This window comes from Ciconia boyciana, chromosome 7, assembly GCF_034638445.1.
Source record: "Ciconia boyciana chromosome 7, ASM3463844v1, whole genome shotgun sequence".
NCBI classification, from domain to species: Eukaryota; Metazoa; Chordata; class Aves; order Ciconiiformes; family Ciconiidae; genus Ciconia; species Ciconia boyciana.
This window is the reverse complement of record NC_132940.1, coordinates 16,616,401-16,638,425: the sequence shown is the minus strand read 5'-3', so window position 1 is coordinate 16,638,425 and position 22,025 is coordinate 16,616,401. Positions and strand designations below refer to the sequence as shown.

The 22,025-nt window shown below is 37.7% G+C and overlaps 1 protein-coding gene across 3 annotated transcripts in view; it reads right to left on the bottom strand.

Moving 5' to 3' along the window:
- PRKACB (protein kinase cAMP-activated catalytic subunit beta) overlaps window positions 1-22,025 on the bottom strand; it is a 76,242-nt gene that overhangs the window by 20,508 nt on the left and 33,709 nt on the right. For 2 of the 3 annotated variants that reach the window (XM_072866967.1, XM_072866968.1), the window contains one exon: window positions 860-921. In XM_072866967.1, coding sequence (XP_072723068.1) covers window positions 860-921 — 62 coding nt within the window. Of the gene's footprint in view, window positions 1-859; window positions 922-17,915; window positions 18,136-22,025 lie in introns of those variants that run through there. The other variant, XM_072866966.1, reaches the window with a different exon arrangement.

The following is a 22,025-nucleotide window of genomic DNA, read 5'->3' as shown; positions in this document are numbered from 1 at the left end:
ATTACATTTATCAAAGACAACTATAGCCAACTATACTGTTGTTATAATTTCATGTCTGACAAATTTTAATAAGAGATTTTACATTGCACTCACTAAAACAGAAAAAGACTTAACTGAATTGTGTCAACATTTCTATAATTTGTCCATACAGATGAAGCATGCTTAGTAAGAAACGTGTAGCAGTAAACAGATAATGAATCTAACATGCAGATAAATAACCCCCTCATGCTTCACAAACAAGAATATTTGAACATACAAAAACCCCCAAGCTCTAGAGACAGTTCTACATGAGAGTTGTCTGGAGAGCATATCACTGAGTCAATTTTCTCAGATGTTCATTACCATAGCATTTCAAATGCTGCTTTAAAAACAACAATGACCCTTCCCCAAAAACCCAAATCCCCAAGTTCAACTTTTAAAAGATTTCTCTCTAATAAGCTCCTTAACCTGCCCCCAACCCCCATGCAGAAGACTTAATGTCCTTTATTCCCCTTAATACCATGGGGGAAATTATTAACAGGGTAAATTACAGATGTGCCAACACTTAGTGTTATAAAAAGTCAGCTAAAACATGCCAATAGATTTTCAGTCTTGTCATGTTGATGGTAAACATCATTCTCAGTAAGGGAAAGCTGTTGTTCAGTATAAGCATTTCATCAGCTCAAATCTGGAGAAGACCTGAGTGTCTTTGCTGACGAACTTCAATGACAAAACTGACATTAAAAATGGAAACTCCTTTAAAATTGCATTAAACTTACTTCTGTTTTCTGCGCTGCTCATTACAGACTGATAACACACTGATAACATTATCCAAAAAAATGCAATAGAGAAAATTATTGAATGCCTAAATGACTGATACCTGAGGGGGGCTTTCCCATTTTCTTAAAAAGTCTTCTTTGGCTTTGGCTAGGAACTCTTTCACTGAAAACACACACAAAAAAGTACATTTTAATTAATGTAATTAATCATGGATGCGATGGAGATGCTTTGTTAACAAAATATGTAAACTATATTATCAACTTCTTTCTTCAACTCGTAATATGCTATTTTCACCATGTATGAAAGCAAGCACCAATGCCTCTAGAACTTCTACAATATCTCCAGGTGATCTCTAAGCTTTCTGGAGTAACCACATCATTCTACACAAATTACTTAAACTAAATCAGCTCTAATAACTCACAATACTGTATACGCAAGCAGGCTTTAAGGTGATGTAAGACGTTCGTAATTCGACTGGGAAAAAAACACAAACACCTGACATTTATAAAGAGCCATTCCACAAAGATAGGCTTTTAATCTATTTTTGTTAAATAAAAGTTACATTTTCTTTCAACTGATTGAGCATAATGTCAATCACATTGCTTTTTCCCCCCATCACCTTTATTTAAAGGCTGTTTGCAAGCTCAAGTACCAAATGGACAGCATTACTGCAAGCAAAGACAAAGCACTGGGCTACAACAACACTGCACATTAGGCATGCCCACAGTCAGAGAATGTATATTTTTAGTATTGATTTTCCATTGAAATTGAAGGAATGTATAATAGCAAAATTCTGGATGACTGTTTAAAATGTGCACCAACATATTTTGTTCAGATCATCTTTCAGCTGTTCTATTTTTTGAGTATCAATTATCAGCCAGATCAATGCAGATTACTTAATGCACAGTCATAAATGGGAGGCGTTTCAGACATTGCTGTGGTTCTGAAAGAGTCACAGAATCAAGAAAATTTCATACTGTTTTTGTGTTCTCTGAATCATTTCACATAATATAACGCTAATAACAGTGGATTTTCTGTACTGTGATTTTCTGCCACAAGCAATTTCTAAAAATACTCAGCAATGTGCCAAGATTATTCTGGTCAATATCTAGAAATATATGTTTTAGCAACTGTATTTTACCTTCTGATGGTCAAAAAATTAGGTTTATAAGGGGTTGTAAACAATCATCTGATGAATCAGAACTTTTTTGTACTTTTCTTTTCAGAGAATACTAGCGTCTACATAGAGAACTTTTCAAAAATTCTCTTATCACTCTTCTATTACCAGCACAGTTACAGCAGCAGTAAAAATAATGGCAGCCCTGGAAAGACTGGTTGTGAATTTTTTTGTTTTCCTTTTTTCCCTCCTCTCAAGTGTGATATGGAACTCAACTATCAGAAAATACTCAAGGGAGGTTTATGGCTCCCACCGTCACTGGCTCTGATGGAGCAGCATCAATACAATGGAAATTTTAGAAAAACTGTCAAACGTTCTGGCAGACCTCAAGGTTAGAAAAGTGTTTAAAGCATGATATCCACTCAGTAATTTTATTTTAAGAGAAACAAGCAATATCAAAGAGGAGGAACATATTTATTACCCTAAAATTATGGTTAAGTAGAGTAAGAAAAACATAGTTTATATCAAAGGAACTATTTTACATTGGCATTAAAACTCACTGAGAGTTAAAAATATTTTAGTGGGTAATCAGTAAAACGTTTGACATATTTACCCCATGTGGGGAAAATATTTCCATTGTTTTTAAGTTATGGGGGTTACTCATGTAATGACTTTTAATGATCCTAATTTGAGAAAAGGACAGGATTTCCTGTGGCATGAAATAATTTCTCAACACAAAAAAGGGAAGCTAAAAATGTCCAAATTAATGCCTCATGATCCTTCTTCCATTAGGAGAACAGAGATTACTTGATAAAGTGATGACTACTGATAAAGTTTTTTAAACATCAATTTATGTCAAAGTAGCATGAACATTATTTTCTCTTAATGGCAAGAAAAACCCTAAGATTATTGTTAAGATTACCAAAAAGCTGAGCCTTCAAACATAAGTGGCTGTAGCTTAGAAATGAATGTTAACTTTAACACTATACAGCACAACCAAAAAATGAAATAATTGTCTCATTTTTTTCATGTTATTACAGTACATGTGTCTTAAATATCCCTCATGCTATCTCCATTGTTCATATAAATAAATATTTTAAGTTTCCACAGATTTTGCACTGAACTGTAATTATTCAGTATTTATAAAAAGATACAATGACATTTACATGTAGTCATCTTTGTCTCTGTTCTACTTATGGAATAAAGAATGCTGTTTATGAAAAAAAGTGATCTAGCTGGAAATATTCAAATTGTGGAAGCATGAGAAAAATCTCTCCTTTCTAGAATATCAATAAGCCACAAGCTCTCCTTCAACAAAACTTTCACCTTATTCTACCTCAGTTTTGCTCTCTTTTCTTGGAAAGCAGCATTGAACATGTATTTTCAAAATAAAACTACCTAATGGCACTCATTTATCTTAAAATCATTATCTTTTTAAAATTACTTCATATTCTGTGGTGTGTTTTATTGGAATTACATTTTCTTCCTAAGGAGAAAGTGGGTCAAATTGTGCCTAGTTCTCATTTTCAGCGGTCACCTGGGCTCCTACACCACAACACAATTCAGCAGGTGATTTCAAATAGAATTTAGGCAACTTAAGTGCATACACTTCAGTCGCTTCTGAAAATAGGACTTAGAATTTGAAACAGGATAGGTACTTTTGAAAATTATCTCTCGATCACAAGACATGAGCTCTTGCTACAAAAGAACACATGGCATTTCTACTTTTCAAGTGCAGAATCAAAATTTATGCCAACTGGATAGTAGTGGCCATTGGTATTATTGTGATGATGCAAACAAATAGGTTTATTAGATGATGACTTAGAAGTTTTCTACAAGTGCACATTTTTAGCCACTTTACATTGTAACAATGTGACTCGTTTGCTTTTCTAGTCTTTAAACTGTTCCTAACATCTGTGACTTTGGGCACTAATGAAGGAATGAGCATACCAAAAGTCTCTATAGGTTCCCCAAGGGTTTGCAGGAACATTCACCCACACAGATGAGATGATGAAGAGAGGAAAGAAAGAGAAGAAAAAAAAAGTTTTATGCATTTCCACAACAAACACATAGAAAACACAAATACATTCCACCCTTTCCCCTCCCCACTCAAGAACGGACTGTGTAATAAACCAGACCTTTCCCACACAGACAGAATGACTCATGCTAAATCACAGAATGTTTGAGCAAAGAAAAGAGAAAAAAACCCAAAAGCAGATAAATTCAGTACGAAAAAAAGATGATGCATCACAGAAATAAGCACAGCTTACAAAACTTCAGGAGATCAAGTTGGCATCTTTAATAATTAATGTATTCCAAGACACACACATCCAAGGAACTGTTGCTAACAAAAGTGTATCTATCTTCATCGCAGCGCGCTGGATCACAATAAAACCTGTAATCGGGTGATCTTCCCACTACTTAGCACTTTGTTCCAAAAGACAGCATGTGTGAATTGCATGGCATGTGGTGGATAGTACAGAAATGGCAAGCAGTTTCCAAAAAAAATTCACAATCAAATTTCAGTCCCGTTACCCAACAACAGCAACAAAACCCCTTGAAAAGTCTGCACTGCACAGCTGAAGTTGCTGTATGCAAACTGGAATGCGTACAGCAATCCTGTATGGTCGCCATACCAGTATGATTTAATTTTTTAAGACTGTCAAAAAAAAGAACCCAGGAAAGAGATGTTGATATACAGGTTCCCATAAGCACTGAAGAGCAAGGATCACTCACATAAGGCTGAGCAAAGGGAAGACGGGGATGCAAGGAGCGTATGCAAAGACCAGCAAACAGACCCAATTCAGGCTGGTTTCACTGGTACAGCAGAAGTCAGAGAGAAGGAGCTGAAACTAAAAGAGGAAAAGCTGTTGCTTAAGAAAGGAAGGTGCTGGAAGGAGAGGGCAAAGCTTGGGTAACAGCGCTGGCACAATGAAGGTCACAGAAGTGGTCAGAACAACTGGATGCTTCAGGAAGGACACCAGCTGGAACTGGAGAGGATGCACCAGTGGTCCAGAGATCAGGTAAGCACAAACGCACAGCACAAACCTAGCTCTTCATGACCAGCAAGAGCAATCGTTGGCTGGAGAAGCAAGTTTTATGCAACGCAAACACCCAAAGCATACAGTAGGAAATCTGGGGAGGTTCAGAAAAAGGTACTAAGAAATGAGGTACTGGCCAAGGAGTTACAACTGGAAGACTTGAAGCAATTTTATAACTTCTGCCTGCTTCAGTTCATACCCTGGTCAGAAGAAAGGCTACAGGTGCACCCACAGCTGGACAAGATATAAGCTATCCCCTTGTGTATCACAGGTGGCATGAGACTGGGCCTGCGGAGATCTGTACTCGGAACCAGGGCAACACGGTGATAAGCAGGAAAGCCGGCTGGAAGAGATTTCTAAGGGAAGTGGAACTCAAGATCAAGAGGTTCCTAGGTAATACTGGCATACGAGGAGGTATTTAAATTAAAAAAAAAAACAAACCAAAAACCAAATGAATGAAAAAACCCTACCACACACACACAAAACCAAAAAACCCCTGAACCCACCCCCAAACAGCAGGAGGTTTGTTATCTAACAGTATATTCATGCAATGTACAATATTTTTGTTTGTTTTATCAATTAACTCCTGTACGAAAAGTTAGCAAGCTTATAAAAAAATTGTTAACAAATGGTATATGAGTACTATCGAGAGTACTCTGGCCTAAAACACAGTTTAAGAGTGAGTGAATCAGAGGAAAGCTCCTGAAAAAAATTAAAAGGTTTAGGACCTCTCAATTGCAGGGGTGCAATGACAGCAGAGGGAAAGGGGTCACAGATGGAGCTGTCCTGAAGAGTTACCGTGAATTACTTTGCCTTTCTCCCACCTCCCACGTGCACTGTATTTGTTATTCTCAAGCACATCTCCCACAAGAGCCAGCAAGCCAGAAATTCTTTTTTTTTTTTGGGGGAAAAAAAAAAAGAAAGTATTTGGATAAGATTCATGGCAAGAAAGCAAGAACTAAACTGATTAAGACTAAACATTGGGCACCACTACAAACCCCCATCTGCTGTGCTAAATGCCAATCTCTGCTTGGTATTTAAAATGCCCTTTATCAAAATACAATTCAATTTCTGTTCCAAAACTCTAATATAATAACTTGAAGTCTGGAATTAAATGGGCTATTTAATTAAATCTACAAATTTCATTTAATGGAAAAATAAATATGTATGAAGAGATTCTGGTAAATACATATATTTCATTTTTATAAAACCAATATTTATAGCCTTAAACATTATCGAGATGTATATAGATACCTCAGTGAATCCTGTGGTTATGGTACCACATTTCAGAAGCGTATGAGAAGCGTACGATTCAAGTTCTAAGTCCCACTCTTACACCATTAATTTGTTGTCTTAAATATCTTTACATTTCTCTTTTGATTAGCAGGAAAAATATCACAAGGCTTACAGCAAGATTTTTCTACCCTGGCAAGTCTTTGAAAATAAACACTACTAAGTGTTAATACACTCAAAGGAAATAGTGTGAGCACCAGTTAACATTTTAATAGCTGGGAAACTCTTCAAAACACAGACTAAAATGGTATCATTGAAACAGACCATCAACAAGAACAAAACATTTTGTTTCTCACAATATGAAAATGGTGGGGGGAAAAAAAGTCCAAAGTGATACAAGCCTGTTACAGAGCAAGTCAATCTTGTCTTAACATTGCGGTGAGACCCACTTACTGGCGCTCTTGTGAAAAACCGACCAGTGAGAATTTTGTCTTGTTTCTGCTCTAAGAGATGCAAAGTCACAAAGGCTAGATTAATAAACTCTGCATCAATTTATCATCTCATTTATCCCATTTTTTACTTTGGGAGCAAGGTTTTGATCTTGTATTTCTGTTTAAACATTAATTAGGTTAAAAACTGGTGATGCAGAGCAAACTAACTTACCCAGCTGCAATGGATAAGAACCTTCAGTTAAAAAAAACCCCAAAACATATGGAGCAGTTCTGAAAGAGCTCATTTGCTGGAATACAAAACCTAAAAGTTCTTAGTAAATGAAGGATCACATAAGAATTAACAACTGCATACAAGTTTGCTATTCAAATGGAAGTGCTATTAATTAATCTATCTGTACACTGTAAACACTTCTGTGGAATACTGGGAAGGACTGGTGAGAAGTGGAGAAGAGAAGGGCATGGAAAACCCATGGAGAAAAAGGGAGAGGAACAGGATAAACAGTAAATTAAGAGCAATTACAGCTGCAGTGCCTAAAGACTAGAAGAGAGCACTAGAATCTGATTTTTGGGGGAGCACATTCAGTAATTAATTTACAATGTGCAGCAATTGTAACATACAAATTGTTCTCATCCATTACAACTCAAAATTTGGAATGCAGGCAAAATCTTATTTTAATCCTGTCTGTGATTTTGAAGTCTTGAGCTAGACAGTATTTTGTCAGTCTTATAAAAGCAAATTTGCAACAGTTAAGAGCTCTACGAAGAGCCCAACTTTTCTTTTTTTCCTTAATTTTCAGTGCTAGAGGCTATAACTTTAAGCTGTAAATTAAACAAAGCTGAAGTCTTACTTAATTTTCACCTCTACTTGCTGCTTAGACAGCAACAGCCTGCATAAGAGATGTGACAGATTTAGACAAACCAAAACAGGAGCCAGGTTTTCAGCTTTCAGAGATAATACCTATCTTTGTTGAATTTTGAGCAGTAGATATTCTACTGCACACAACTGCCACAGTCAGACTGACTTTTTTCTTCCTTCTTCTATTTTTATTAGAGATAATAAAATCGATTTTATTTCCAAATCCAACTTTCAGTCTTTTCCCCTTCTTTTTCTTAAATCATAAAGTACTGGTCCAAACAGAGGCAGTGAACCCTGCTAATGCCCAAAGTACAACATAACAGAGACCACTCTGGGGAGACAGCACCAAACCCAACTAACACCAAGTCACTTAAAATGTGAATCCCTGAAATTTTGTTTAAAAAACCCCAAACGTATAATGTAAATCAGTAAATTTATTCAGTCACGAACACATTCACGTCCTGTATTAGCTCTGCTCAGCGACTTACACATGCGTACGTCCCAATTCCACCATTTTCCACCAAAAAATATAGATGAGAAAAACTCTTTCTTAATCTAAAAGAGAATCCATACCCAATGCTCATCAAAATTTATAAATTAATATACTTCATTAAAAGTGACTCTCCCTCAAGACACACACAGATAAGTTCTACATTTTCCAGTTACACCAAAAGCCTCTCTTCCTCTCTGCCAAAAAACCTGAAACAGACAACCAAAACCTATGAACCAAGCTGAGATTTATTATTCAAATCCTAAACTACTGATTATATGCAAGACTTCCTCAATGCAGAGAAGCAGAATAGCTTCATCTGAACATCCAAGCATGGGACGTGACCTAAAGTCTCTTGCAGATTCCTAGTGGGCGAGAGCTGTTCCATCCCTTCAGGTCTTTTGGTCCTTCAGGGTAGCACCTCTCTTTCTTGCCCAAGCTTTCCTTTCAAATTAAAGCATTATTAGGAACCTTTTGCTGATTGATTAGAGTTGATATTTTGTCCCAGTTCTCTAAAATGACCAGTTAGAACTGGCATCCAGTTAGTTCTGGAATATGTTAAAACTAAGCTTTGGCCTAAAGAAAGGAGTCTCTCTCATACCTTCTTTCTGCCCTTGAAGTGTTCATTGAAGAGAATTATTCCAGACTGCCAGAGATGACACATTTGTAAATCTGCTTCCTCTCTTGCAACGATCCACATGCTTTGAGGCTTAAAAGTCGAAGAAATGGTAGTTTGGTTTGTTAGGCTACAGTTCAGTGTTCAGTACGGGCTGGTATAAACACAAAAAACCTCAGTCCTGTCCTTCCACAGTCCCTGCCTCTCTATCATGACCTTCCTTGAAAGAGCAAAAGCATCCTTGTGGCTGACTGCCAAGCCAGGTCAGGGAATTAGGCCAGATTAAAAAGTAATGGACAGAAGGCAGGGGAGGACAAGGGAAGCTAATTTTAATCTGCAGCAGCTCCCAGTTCTTTTTATCACATGAATGCTTCTCCTGGGGTGAGGGAAAGGAGAAGTGGGGTGGAAATGGGCAAATATGTGGGGCAGGAGAACTGCTCCTTTTCTGAAGGAGTGCCAGTTTGTGCTAGTGTAATGTGACCATGAAAGTACGGCATTGGACTACTGAAAAGGCTTCTGAAAAATAATTCTAATTTTAAGTTATTAATTTTCAATTATTGTATTAGATAAGTTAATTCTATTAACTTAAAATTTCAAATTAATAAATTATATGTTTAACACAATTACTTTCAAATGCAGTACGTAATACTCCCTACATATAAAATTAGTTCATACAGAAAAGGTTATGTGAAGAAATCTTAACATGTAAAATCCTCAATTTTCATACGTTGATGTGCTTTGTGAGCAATTAGGAATTAAGCTTCATCTGCGCAGTACCACCCTCTATAGTTGTAGCTGAACTTTATCCAGCAAGTAATCTAAAGTGTTGCAACTACCACAGGACTTACAGTGTAAACAACCACCTTCCTGTGTGAAATATAACAGGTACTACTTTACAAAGAAAATTGAAAACTATGCAAAAATGGTGAAAATGCCAACATCTCTTGTTTCTGCAGTGCATATATTTCCATGGTTACCATGGGGGGGGATACATTTTAAGAATGAGTTCCAAGAACAGAATTTTCTAGGGCACTACTATAAAATATCTTGTAAATGTATCATATTCTTGAGTAAAGGTTTTTAGCAAATTCTAGTAGTTAAATACAAATATACAACATAATCAGATTTTCCTCGTACAGTCAAAACCACATACCAAGCAAAATGTTTACGGCACCTGCTGCAGTTTTCCTCTAGTTAAGCTATCCACCCCTCTGCACTGTTAAGATACTGCCTAACTGGCTAGCACCAACTTTCCTCTCCATATTACTGCCCCACCTTCCCTCTTTGTAAAAGTTCAGTGACTAAAGCGGATAACATATTACTGGGCAGCTATCACTGAGAGTATGTTTTACAGTTAGATTATTAGAAACAGTAAGTGTAAATCTGCAGTTCGTTGATCTGATCTGCATAGTGACTAATAAATTCCCTGCAAGCAGGCAATGCCTCTCATACTACTAGATACACTCATGCACAAATACCCTTTTCTTTAGAAGTAACCCAAGTTCTACTAAACTAATTCCTTCCTTTTACTCCAAACTACACAACTGCGGGGGCTGGTCACTGTATGGATGCGTTTTGCAAGTTACTTGAAAAGAGCAACTCTTGAGTTGCTTTCTCTTTTTTCAAATATTTCAAACAAGGCATCAAAATAATAGTAGATACGCCAATCTTGGTTTAACTGCACTCGTGTCTATGTCCGCTTCCCACAAAGCTACTTTGTCCCAGCCCTCGCATTAACAAAACTACCCAAGTTCTCATATACATGCGCTGGGATCAGTAAGACATCTTCACAGCTGTCAGGGTAAATCAGCAAAATAGCTCTTCATCTCTTCGCAAGATTTGAGATTCTGACACATCGCTATACTGACATATCTCCTGCAGAACACACTTTCAATATTTACAGGAAAGGGTTGCCTGCAGTAACTAGCCAAGCAGGAGAAGTTCATTTATAACCTTAAATAGCAGAGAGCCTGACTTCCTGAATAAGGAAGTCTTATGTAAACAAACACATTTCACAATTCAACACATCGAGTGAACAACAAGGTTTTGTTTGCCTCAGGATTAGGGCGGGCAAAAAGTAGGTAAGAGTGTTTACTATCCGTTCTGATAAAGAATGGGCCTTTAGAGAGAAACTGGTTCAAGTCAATGCTTATTTGGATAAAAGGCAAGCATAAAACTTGCACTGAATTGAGTTGCAAACCCTGCAAAAAAACTTAAATGAAAAAACTTAAACCACATGAATTCTTAATGGACTGGAGTGTCTGTCAGCAACTAGAATGAATAAAGGAAAACACCAAAACCATTATTCTAGTTACAAAACGGCTGGTAAGAACCTCAATCATTAAAGCTGGGAAACTCGTGTTGCAAACTTTGGCCTGCAACAGCAGTACCAGCAGCAACTCTTAGAGGAACCAGCAACAAATAATCATATAAACAATTTGAGATGTGCACTAAAAACCAAGGAAAGAAGAAAATCTTTCTGGTAACAAAATATACGTAACAAATGTAACAAAAGGGACTAGAGTAAGTCACAGGTCAAGAGATACAAGATTACAACATACTAAATACCCTTTCCTTTGGAAGAAACCCCAATTTTATTAAACTCATTTTTTGCTCATGCTCCGAACCAAGCACCCTGAGGGACTGTTCACTGTATGGATGCATTTTAAGAACTATGTCAACACAGCAACTCTTGTGTTGCCTTTTATTTTTTCAAATATTTTATACAAGAATCTGAACGAAACATGAACCCAGGTCAACACCTAAGAAATTATCCTAGTCTGCTGTCAGAGGCTAACGGGTAACATGGGGGAATTTTTGAAAGGAAAAAAACATTAGTCCCATGAGATGCATATAGGAAGATGTATAGTTCTGGCACCTGGACATTCCATGGCATCCTTCCATTTTCTATAGTCTTTTCAGCAGTGGGAATAATTAGTTGCTACTTGCTGTCTCTTGCCATGAAAAGATGTTCCCAATGCACGTAACTAAGATATTTACACTACCTCCCTTCACCCTCACTCCTGAAACGCTCCTATTCTCCAGTGCACACAAAGCTGGACAATAATTCAGCAGAGTCTATCACATTGCTCGTACTCTTTCCTCATACTGCTTCATCTGTCTCCACACACATTTGGTAACTACTATCTCACGAGTGTAAATTTCTGTATCAGCAACTACCTCGATTTGCAGTAGTGGAAAGCACTAGCCCAATCATGTACATGGTGATACTTGGGAGCGTTAAGCCTATTCCTAGTAAAACAGAAGATCTAGCAGAGTAACACCTTTCAGAAGTGGGAGCTGGGGCTCCTAAAGTTACTTGGCCTTCCAGTTTTATCTGTTCAAAAATGTTCTGCTGTTCAAAACAAAAACCCTCAACCAAAGAAATAGAAAAATAGGTTTTCTTTCTTTCAAGTCTTTCCAGAAAAAAAAAAAGAAAAAAAATCATATAACTGGAGCTCTCCTGGGGGGGGGTGGGGAAGTAAGGCAATTGTACTTGCAATTGAAGAAAATATATCACTTTTCCATCGAGGCTTCACTTGCATCTTGGCAATCTTTCCCAAGGAGAACATCTGATTTTACCCACTGACAGGGTGTAATGTAACACTGCTGCAGTGAAGACAGCCACAAAAGTGCACTGAAAAGCAGAAGTGGTTTAAATGAGGAAATGTTTACAGCGAAGACTTAATCTAATCCTCCCTTGATGGAGGAGGAAATAGTCACCTTTCCCTTGTCAAAATTAGACTTCTGATTTATAGATCCTCTTGACTGGGAACTGACACTTGGTAAAACTTGCAGCTATTTATTTCTATTTTTAATGGAACCGGGAGCCTGGATGTCAAGATGAATGAAATCTACAGATGCAAATTGCAGAATAAGGCCCCAGGGAAAAGAAAAGAAAACAAAACAACCACCACCCCTGCAAAAAAAAAAAAAAAAACAACAAACAACCCCAACCAACAAAACAAAACACCTGTAAGCTCTTTTTCACCTAGTTTGTAGGAAATTTATTCCCTTAAAATGACTTAATCATAACAGAATACAAAAAAAATAAACCACCCAAGCAGCGAAATTCAAAATTCATAGAGCTGATTTCCACAAACATTAACTCCTGTGGAAGCTACCACCTAACTGTAAGAGAAACAGAGAAAAAGGTGATGGAAAACCCAGCCTGGTAACTGGTGAAACCCACCGAGAGACCTCTCCACCACTAGACGAAGGCGGCCGCGTGACGCCAAGGAAGCGCAGCAAGGCTGTAGTTTCACCCGCACTTTCCAGAGAGGCTGAGCAGGGGCAGGTGTCGGCGGGGAGGTCGGGATGCCGCCGCGTCCCTGCGGCACAAACCCAGGCCGGCCGTGAGCCCGCGAGGCCACACCAGCTCCCCACCGGCTCCCGCCGGGCTCCCGCCTGCCAGCATCCGCAGGGCTGCGGGGAACACACAAGGGAGGCTGGGCCACCTCTTTCGGGGACAGCCCGCATTTAGGTTTACTTGAACAGCCATGACACTGTAACATAAATCTCCATAATGTACGTACAAAGTTCTGAAACCTTGTCCTATATCTGTACTGGTTTTCACATTTGTATATTGTACTTTGTATACCGAGGAAACGACAGCCACACTTTTCATTTCAGGGAAGATGACCTCAACACATTTGAATGAGATAAGTATATATAAACTGATATTAGATAAGGCAGTGGGATGACTCCTCCCACTCTTTATCTCATGCCATGTACAAAAGTGAAACCTTCATAAAAATGGTACTTCAAATTTGCAGGATAAAGCAAAACCACACACACAGACAGATCCACACAAACCTCATATACGTGATTAACTGTTTTTTCTTTTCAAGCAATCTCTAACCCTCTTAAGTCATTTTCCAAAGCTCCAGACTATCTGCTTGAAACAAAAAGGCATCATTTCAGAAACTAATATATTTGGGCTTTTTGCAAACAATTTTCAAAGGATATCTGTTTCTAAGGAAATAAACATACAGAGTTTATATAATTAGATACAACTTTCAATAATATTCCAAGTAAGAATAAAGTGCTTCATAATTCCATTAAATTTGAAGTATGTTATAATAAGTAGACACGGTGGTTTTGGAAAGCAAATACCTGCCTGATAAGTTTACTAGATCTATTATATCTCATTTCAAATGAGACTCCCCTCCCCTACTTCCATGAACGACCTCAACTATTCTGCTATCCCATCATTTAGAAAGAATAAAAAACATAGAAGAATAAGCTGGTTCAGATGAAAACCAACAAAAGCTAGTTCCGAATTTTTAGGCGATGATTATAATAATTTCAGAAGGCCTCTCTATTGGTATCAATTTAGATAAAATAATTTAAGTGGTACAGAAAATTAAGTGAACTGACATATACATCATTCAATTATAAAATTTTCCAAATCAGATTCTGTGTCTTATTTAATGATGTCGAACAGTTACTTCTAAAAGAAAGCTGTAAAACAGAATTTCAAATACTAAATAGCAGTTATGCAAAGCAAAATGTTTAATAAAAACTGCAAATCTTTAAGACCAGTAATTTTTAATAGAAACCCACAGCGAGTCAATTACAAAAACAAAGAGATCAGTAGTCAATGCAGCTATGCAGACAAGAAAGGAAAACCCGGTAGATTTTTCCTGATTGTGAAGACGGAACAAAAAAATAGTGTCAAAGGTAATAGAAAAGACTTACCATTCATGCTGAAAAGCTAGTTTTCAGAAACATATTGCTCCTAATATTAATCCAACAGTTGATGAAGTATGTTAATCCCTACAAAATCAGTGCTTCAATCTCTAAACACACTTACACACTATCTGGAAAGAGAGAGCACACAGAATCCAGAGAGCTGCTCTTCCTTACGAGCTCCTTGTGATGCAAAAAACTATGAAGCACAAGATACCAGTAGTAAACCACAATCAATATTCAGGACACGGATATTTGGTTTTGCTCATTAACTACTTCTGTTCTGACCAATGCTACCTATTCATGCCTAGAGCAACTCAAAATGGCAGGGGGAAAAAAGCATGCAAACACCAGGAGGTTTTAAGATGCTCTCAATTATATCAAGCACTGGTTGTTTCCATGGCAACCTTAGACCAGAATTATCTGTTGACTTGTACCCAACTAGTAGTTATTCTAAAGCTTTAATCAATTCACACAATGTACTCTGTACATTATTTCCTATTTCACGTGTATTTTTCTCTACACGTATATCTATCTAGTGATTATTCAGCTAAATCTCTATAAGACATTCCACAGTATTTGAAAGTATATTGATACTATTTTGAATCAGTTAAAGACCAAATAATATTCCTTTGACTATTCATCACACATCCATTTGCAATTTAGAGACTATGAAGACGCCAGAAAGATGCAATAGCGGTGACTCTCCTGACCATTTCAGCTATCCAAGTTGTTAATGTGTTCTCTGATTATGCACAGACTTGGAAAATATTTGTATCAGTTCAAGAATAAAAGATTCACACTGATCTTACTGTCTCTACATTAAAAACCAAGCAGCCTCATTCTCCTTTCCTTTCCCATATCAATCTTTCAAAGAGCAACAAGCAACTATGAAAACAAAAGAAAAATCAAAACGTAGGTTCCATATAGTTGCAAGTGGTCACAGTCAAGACATCCAAACTAAGAATGAAATACATCGTTCTGATGACTACCATCACATCCCTTTCACCCTTTGGCTGTGCAGCACAACTGACCTGGTTACCAGTTCAGGCTGTACAATCACACGGGCACTCAGGCAGCTTTTAAAAACAGATTCCAAGGCCCGCAGTGTCCTGAGCCACCTCTGCCCTACTGGATTCTGAGGACTTTATAAAACACATTCATTTGTTTCGTGCACCAACCAAGAATGCAAGGCACTTCATGTTTTATGTTTGACATATCAAAATAACGAAGCAAAGATGTTAAATTTCAAAATTAACCACTGACACACCCCTAAGGCCGTAGACCACATGGCAAATTACTCAAACCCACATCAGATGACTGACAACACAAACAAAAAGTCCACCCAACAAGGGGCAGCTCCTTCCCCTTCAGCAAACCCATAGCTTCAGCAGTAACTGCTTGTAAAAGGACATACATAGAAACAGAGCTGTTACAGTATTTCATTACAGCAGAAGGTATAAATATATTAACTTTTTTTTCAAATGAAGTCCATCTCAAACCTAAAACAACAAAAATTCTGAGAAGTCACCTTCCAAACTTTTTTCAGGAATTAAAAAGACTGCTTTTGCCTTGAACTTCAAGAGTAATTCGCACTGTCTGCTATGTAGCTTCACCTAAAACCTTACACCAACATTTCAATAAGTTGCAGTGATATGGGCAGAACAGTTGAGAATATTCCAATATCCAACAAGACAAACACCAGTGTGTTTCTAAAACACTATTAAGCTTTCTCTGAAATTAATCTACAACCTGAATTCAGTGGCCCTATGCAATTCTATGACATTGAATTCTCAGGTAAAAAACAAAACAAAACCAAACAAAACCACCAAAAAAACCCCCAAACCCAAAACCCAAACAAAACTGTTTCTCTTCCATTTTTCACAAAGAATTTTCACAGATTATGTATTTTTCTAAAGATATAATTAGGAGTCAGTAGTAGACAGAAATAGTCCCTCCACTGTACTCCTTATCTTCTCTATCACTCCTTTGGCTACACTGGTAGTGAAATGAGAATCTTGAAACATAGACTTAGTCCATGTGTACCTACAGTATTTTTATTTATTATTTTTAAAAAATAATCTACAAATTGAGAGTAAAGGTTCAGGATAAAGATTCAGAATTTCACCCCGAAACCAAAGCTACATAATCAACCACCATTCAGCTACCAGCTCAGTAACTTTGGCTCAGAAAAACTGCATGCAACCACTGTACTTAATTATGACTTAAAATAGCATTCGCGGAACAGCCATTTTCACCATGTTTATCATCAAGAGACACGACAGTCCATTTCCTCATCAAGCATGTCACATGAGGAAGCCTGCCTTAAATAGAAGGGGAAAAAAATAGTAGAGACTTGTACACAAACAGGTCACAATTTGTAAGTGTCAGTAGGTCAATACCATTTTTTTTTTCATGTTATATAAACAAAAGTGCTTCAGTGTTATTTTTTCAAATAGCTATTTACATAAAAAAGAGCTTCTACATAAACACAAGTATGCCTCTATTTTTACCAAGCCGAAAATATTTTGGAGAAGTGGAAGCTCAGAATTTATGCACTTTCATCATTTATGTTCCCAACAAAACTAGTCGATCCTTTCCCATCCCACTTGGGAGACCTAGATTTAATCTATTTTAGGTCAATGCATTAACACCTTTTTGTATCCATGTTTACTGCTTATCCTCTGAGAACAGATTCACTCCCTACTCATATAATATTTTAAATTGCAAGCAGGGAGATGTATAAACATTGATTTTCTTCATGGTAACACTCTGATGCTAAGCATTTCCAGTAAGACCTATTTTCAACTGAAATAATTGTGCTATCTCAAATCTATCAATGAATCTGAAATCTGGAACAAAATTATCATCAATTACCATACTGTAACATTTTAAAACGAGTATTTAACCACAGAGACAATAATTGCTTTCCAAAAGAATATATGGCTTTAAAAGAAAAAAATGAAAATCCAATGTCAATTTACTCAGATTGTGATATTTTTTGAAATCTCTCACTCTTATTAACCAAAATGCAATCACTAAAAGTTTTAATCCATACAAATAATACTGTAAACTGTTCACTAATTAAGAAATTAAAGCTAATGATAGTCAGCATTCCCACACTAAATTAATATGTAATAGTTAAAACCAAACACAATTATATACTGTTTACCACTGTATAGAGTGTTCTGATGTATATATCCCCTAAAATAAAACGACAAATGATAAAAAGCCCTATAATTAGAAGTTTAATCTGTGCAGCAATGTCTGCCTATTCCAAAGTTTAAACATTACAGTCTTTAATGAGTTTTCTATTTCTGCTGAACTAGCTGATTTAATTTGAAAATAAAGGAAGTAATTCAGAAGTAAAAACTGGGTCCCGGCTTGCCAAAACAAGTCAACTGTGCTTTAAGAGAAAAGAAGGGACGAGGGATAAATTCTCCTGCCGGCCACCAGGCCATGAACCAGCCCCCCACCTCCCCCTGCCTGATGCAATATGCTGTTCTTCCAATTAATACCTTTAGGTTTCGAATTGTAAAATTGCCCCCCAGAACATATCAGAGATCAGTGTTCATATTCGATTACAAACATGCAAGTTCTTCACGTGCTAGGCGAACTGAAGAGCGAGTGTCTACAAAACAAACAAACCCCCCTACTTACTTGATTTGTCCCATAGGACAGCAAGTTCAGAGCAATGTTGGCTCTCATTTTCCAGAGCCGCTCTCTGTTCATGCGCACCACTCTTTGAATGCCTATGGAAAAGGCGATTAGCAAAACCTTCCAGTCTCTGCAGCGCTGTGGCTGTCCCTGTGCACTGGTTACAAGGTACCTCCTTCTGAGCTGCCATCTATACACACCGGCGACTTTTACAAAAGCAAAAGAGAAAATATCTGAAGGGAGCTGGACAACCCAGAGCCACTAAGAGCTATGCATGTGTCAAGCTTCCTGTATGCAGTGTTTTCTAACCACTACTCTCTTCTACTTCCTGTTAAGAAAAGCTCTATAATGTACTGGTTTATACTCCTGAAAGTCTCCTTTCATGTCAATCAAAAAGTGTTTTTATAAAAAAATACACAATAATTGCTCTAGCATGTGTTTTCACAGCTTTTTAATGCATCACATTTTATATTTAAATACACATTTTCTGTTAAAATACTATAAACAACTTGTTCAGAAGTAAAGATCATAAGGCAGATATATTTTTTTTAATTTACCACAACCATGCGTGAAAAAAGAAAAGTGACTATTCTGCAGTTCTTCCCCTGTTATTAAGATGGAGTACCACCATCATCATAGCAAACATAACCAGCTGTAATCTAATCATTAGTAATCTCATGTTTTCAATGAAACAACTTTCCAAGCAAGGAGGTTACTTGCTAAAACTACTGAAGAAACTATTATTTTATTATTGGTGGTGGTGGGGAAGTATTCTTTTCCTCCTTTGAGAAAAATCAGACTGAAGAAGTTGAATTCTAACGTACGTATAAACACAACTGCATCATACTTACCCAAACTGGGTTCTACTTACTCCCAAGAATGAACCAAATGCATTTAACTTTTTCAGTAATAAAGTACTAGAACGACCAGCGTTGGCAGATGGTTATCTAGCAGCGTGCTCACTCTCCCAGCCCCAAAGGCAGCTGGAAGGAGAGTCACAAAGTCATGGTTACCAGCTCCTGACATTGCTTATGTAAAAGCTTTGCATGCAAGTCTCCTGGAATTGCATAAGAAAGTTTTTCCATTCACAAGAAATTTGAGTATTTTCAACTGTAGAGTAAGTCTAGAAAGCATCATTTTTAATGTGCAGAACATAGGGGAAATAAATTGTATTTAACATTAAATTATATTAATTTGCAAATTATGTAATTTTGCATGCTTACAACAGGTAATACTAAATATTAATTGTTGTGAAAATGGAAACCTATACATTAGGCAGGTTTCCCAGTATATTCTCTGCACATATAAGATGTAGCTTCTTAAAAATTAAGGCTATTCTTAGGAAAGATTGAAATAACTTTTCCACAATCTGTCTCCTGTCTTACAGTCAACACGTGTTAAAGACATACCTCTCATTTTTCACCATACTTCTCACTGAATAGTTTTCAAATGTCAGCAGATATCCATCCTTGGACATTACATAACTATTTCATAACAGCTCTGTGCTTCAGAAAAAAAAACAACCCATGATGACAAACTGCCTATGACAACGATAAAACAATAAAAATGCCGAGGGACAGACTTTGCAGATTTGGCTACATTCCTCCTAACGGGCACTTCCAGGGTTGTTGTAATCGGCCTTAGTCAATGCAACAGTTTAAATTTCTAGACCCTATGCAAAGCGCAGAAACACCCTTTGCTTTCAGGTTCCAGATTATACTCTGGAAATGTAATTTCTTTTTCCAGCACCTGTTCAAAATTTGAAACCCAATGTCTAAACACTTACATTTTACACACCAGTTTGCAAATCTGGATGAGCGCCTGCTAGCTTGTTGGTGACCAGGCTGCTCACCCCTGTCAGGGTCAGGCGCTGCAACCTTCCCTGGATCCCATTACAGGTCCTTTTCCACCTTACGCCTTCCAGCTTTTTACCTGCTTTGTTGCAGGATCAATGCTGACTTCCACGATATCCTGTTGGTTCAAGGCTCTGCTGCCAGAAACAAGAGCTAGTGAAGACCATGGGGATCCATTTGCCTTATCAGGGGTCACAACTAGGCAGAGGGGATATATTATGTGCCATATATAACCAAACACTTTATGACAGAGTAATGCTATGCTACCTTCCATACAGCGGTATAAGAAATACTTAGACAGCAACAAGATGCTTATTTCCCTACCAGGTGAACTTTCCAGGGCTGGAATAGCCCCTCTGGAATTGTACAGCTGTGCTCCCCTGTAGCTCACCCCAAGTCTCCAGGCATCCAGGGAATCCTTCCAAGAGACTATTGTTTTCTATGACCTTGGCTGTTTTCTCCAGTAAACAAAGCCACCTGGCACGATGGTGTGCTCATCTTGTCTCTCTCCTCTCCCATGGTTCTGAGCCTTTACGCTACTGTCGTCTTATCTTTCACACAAGTCTTCAACTAAACCATTTCGTTTCCCTGATCTCAGAGAGGATAATTTACAAAACTCACATCACATTACGTAAGTTAGAGCCTGCCAACCCTCTGGAGTCAATGGAGAGATATGGGAACTGCCAGAGACCAACTCTGCCCACCAAAATTCAGAGCTCTGAATGCACCCAAGTGACTAACCTGGACACTTGAATTAGGCGCCAAAAATAGGAAGCAGAAATATCCACCCTCTGAGATCACAGAAGTGAACTGGTTTAAGTGAAAACAGGTTATCAAAAAGGGATTATTAAAAGACATCCTAAGAGAAAACTTGGATTTGCCAGAATTTTACAAATGACTGCCAGAGAACTCTGTTATAGAAGTTCTTCTCCACATGCAAAACATGAAAAGAAAGTACTGGTCATATTTATACACAGATAGTAGTACACTTCCTTAATCTCGGAAATTTTTGGCATTGATTGGCATTGCCCAATGATAATATAAAATACTACCACACTGACTTTCTGTGAAGCCCACATCCCACGTGGACTTCAGTGTCTTCAAATGAAGTCCACAATTTTTAAAGGTGGCATCTCCTACTTCCTTTTACCTAATCTTTCATCTTATTGACATACTAATCTTCCAAATCAATGCAACATTAATTTATCCACACCAAGTATTTTATGTTATATATGAAGCACAGAGTCCACAAGCTCTGACATAGTATTTTACTGCCCCAAAGCTCAGCTCAGTAATCAGCAATGGACGGTGCTTTATCAAAGGCAAAATTCTGTGGCTCTGCTTGTCTTAGGATTTCCACTTGCTAGCCAGCCCTACTTCTCCCTAGAACAGTTTGTAAATCTTCAAATACAATAAATGCTTATACAGACATATGCAAACAGACTTGAGGTCATCTTACTCATGCTCCAAGCTGGAAGAAGAATCTGAGCCAGCTTTGACCTAAAGCCATGCAGTGCTTGTGGTTAAGCTCGTACGCCCTCCCAAAAGAGCAAAAGTTGGCTGTGCTCCAGCCAGACCATGAACATCCAGATGTTCTACCCACTCAATGCAAGTCATATCAGGTGTGTGCCAAACTGTGCACAGGTATGGACCATATAATATCAAGCCTGATTAGGTTCATTTAACTGTCACCGAGTAACTTTTACTCTACAGACAGTCTCTGTGGCCTAGGAAACCCTTTTGTTACAAAAAAATAGCCTACTTCAGGTCAGTTATCTAAAACAATTAAAGTTTGAAGACATTAAGACTAGCCAGTTACCATCCAGGTCTCCTATTAGTTTCTACAGCCAGGGAAGTGTTGAAAATCCACTCTTTGTTAATATTTATTGCAAAATAAACCCAAGCTACCCAGGCTACACAGTGTATCTGCTACCTGGTGTATGCCAGGGAGCTCACAACCCCGGTGCCCGACCAAGCAACATTGGCACAGGGGCTCAGTGCTGGTGCAGTGATTCCCTTTGCCTGCAGAGCTCCATCTCTTCCAAAGCGCTCCCAAACACACTCAGTTCAAACTGGCTAGGCATACAATTTAAGGAAGGTGTTACATAGAAAAATGTAAAAGAGAGTTGCTTCAATGTTTCTAACCAGTTTCTAAAATTTCTGTTCTACAAGAGATAACGAAGCTGTAACTTCTCCTTGCAGCCAAAGTCAACACTGAAATGTTAAGAATTTCTTTTAGGCAGAAATTTTATTTTCACTA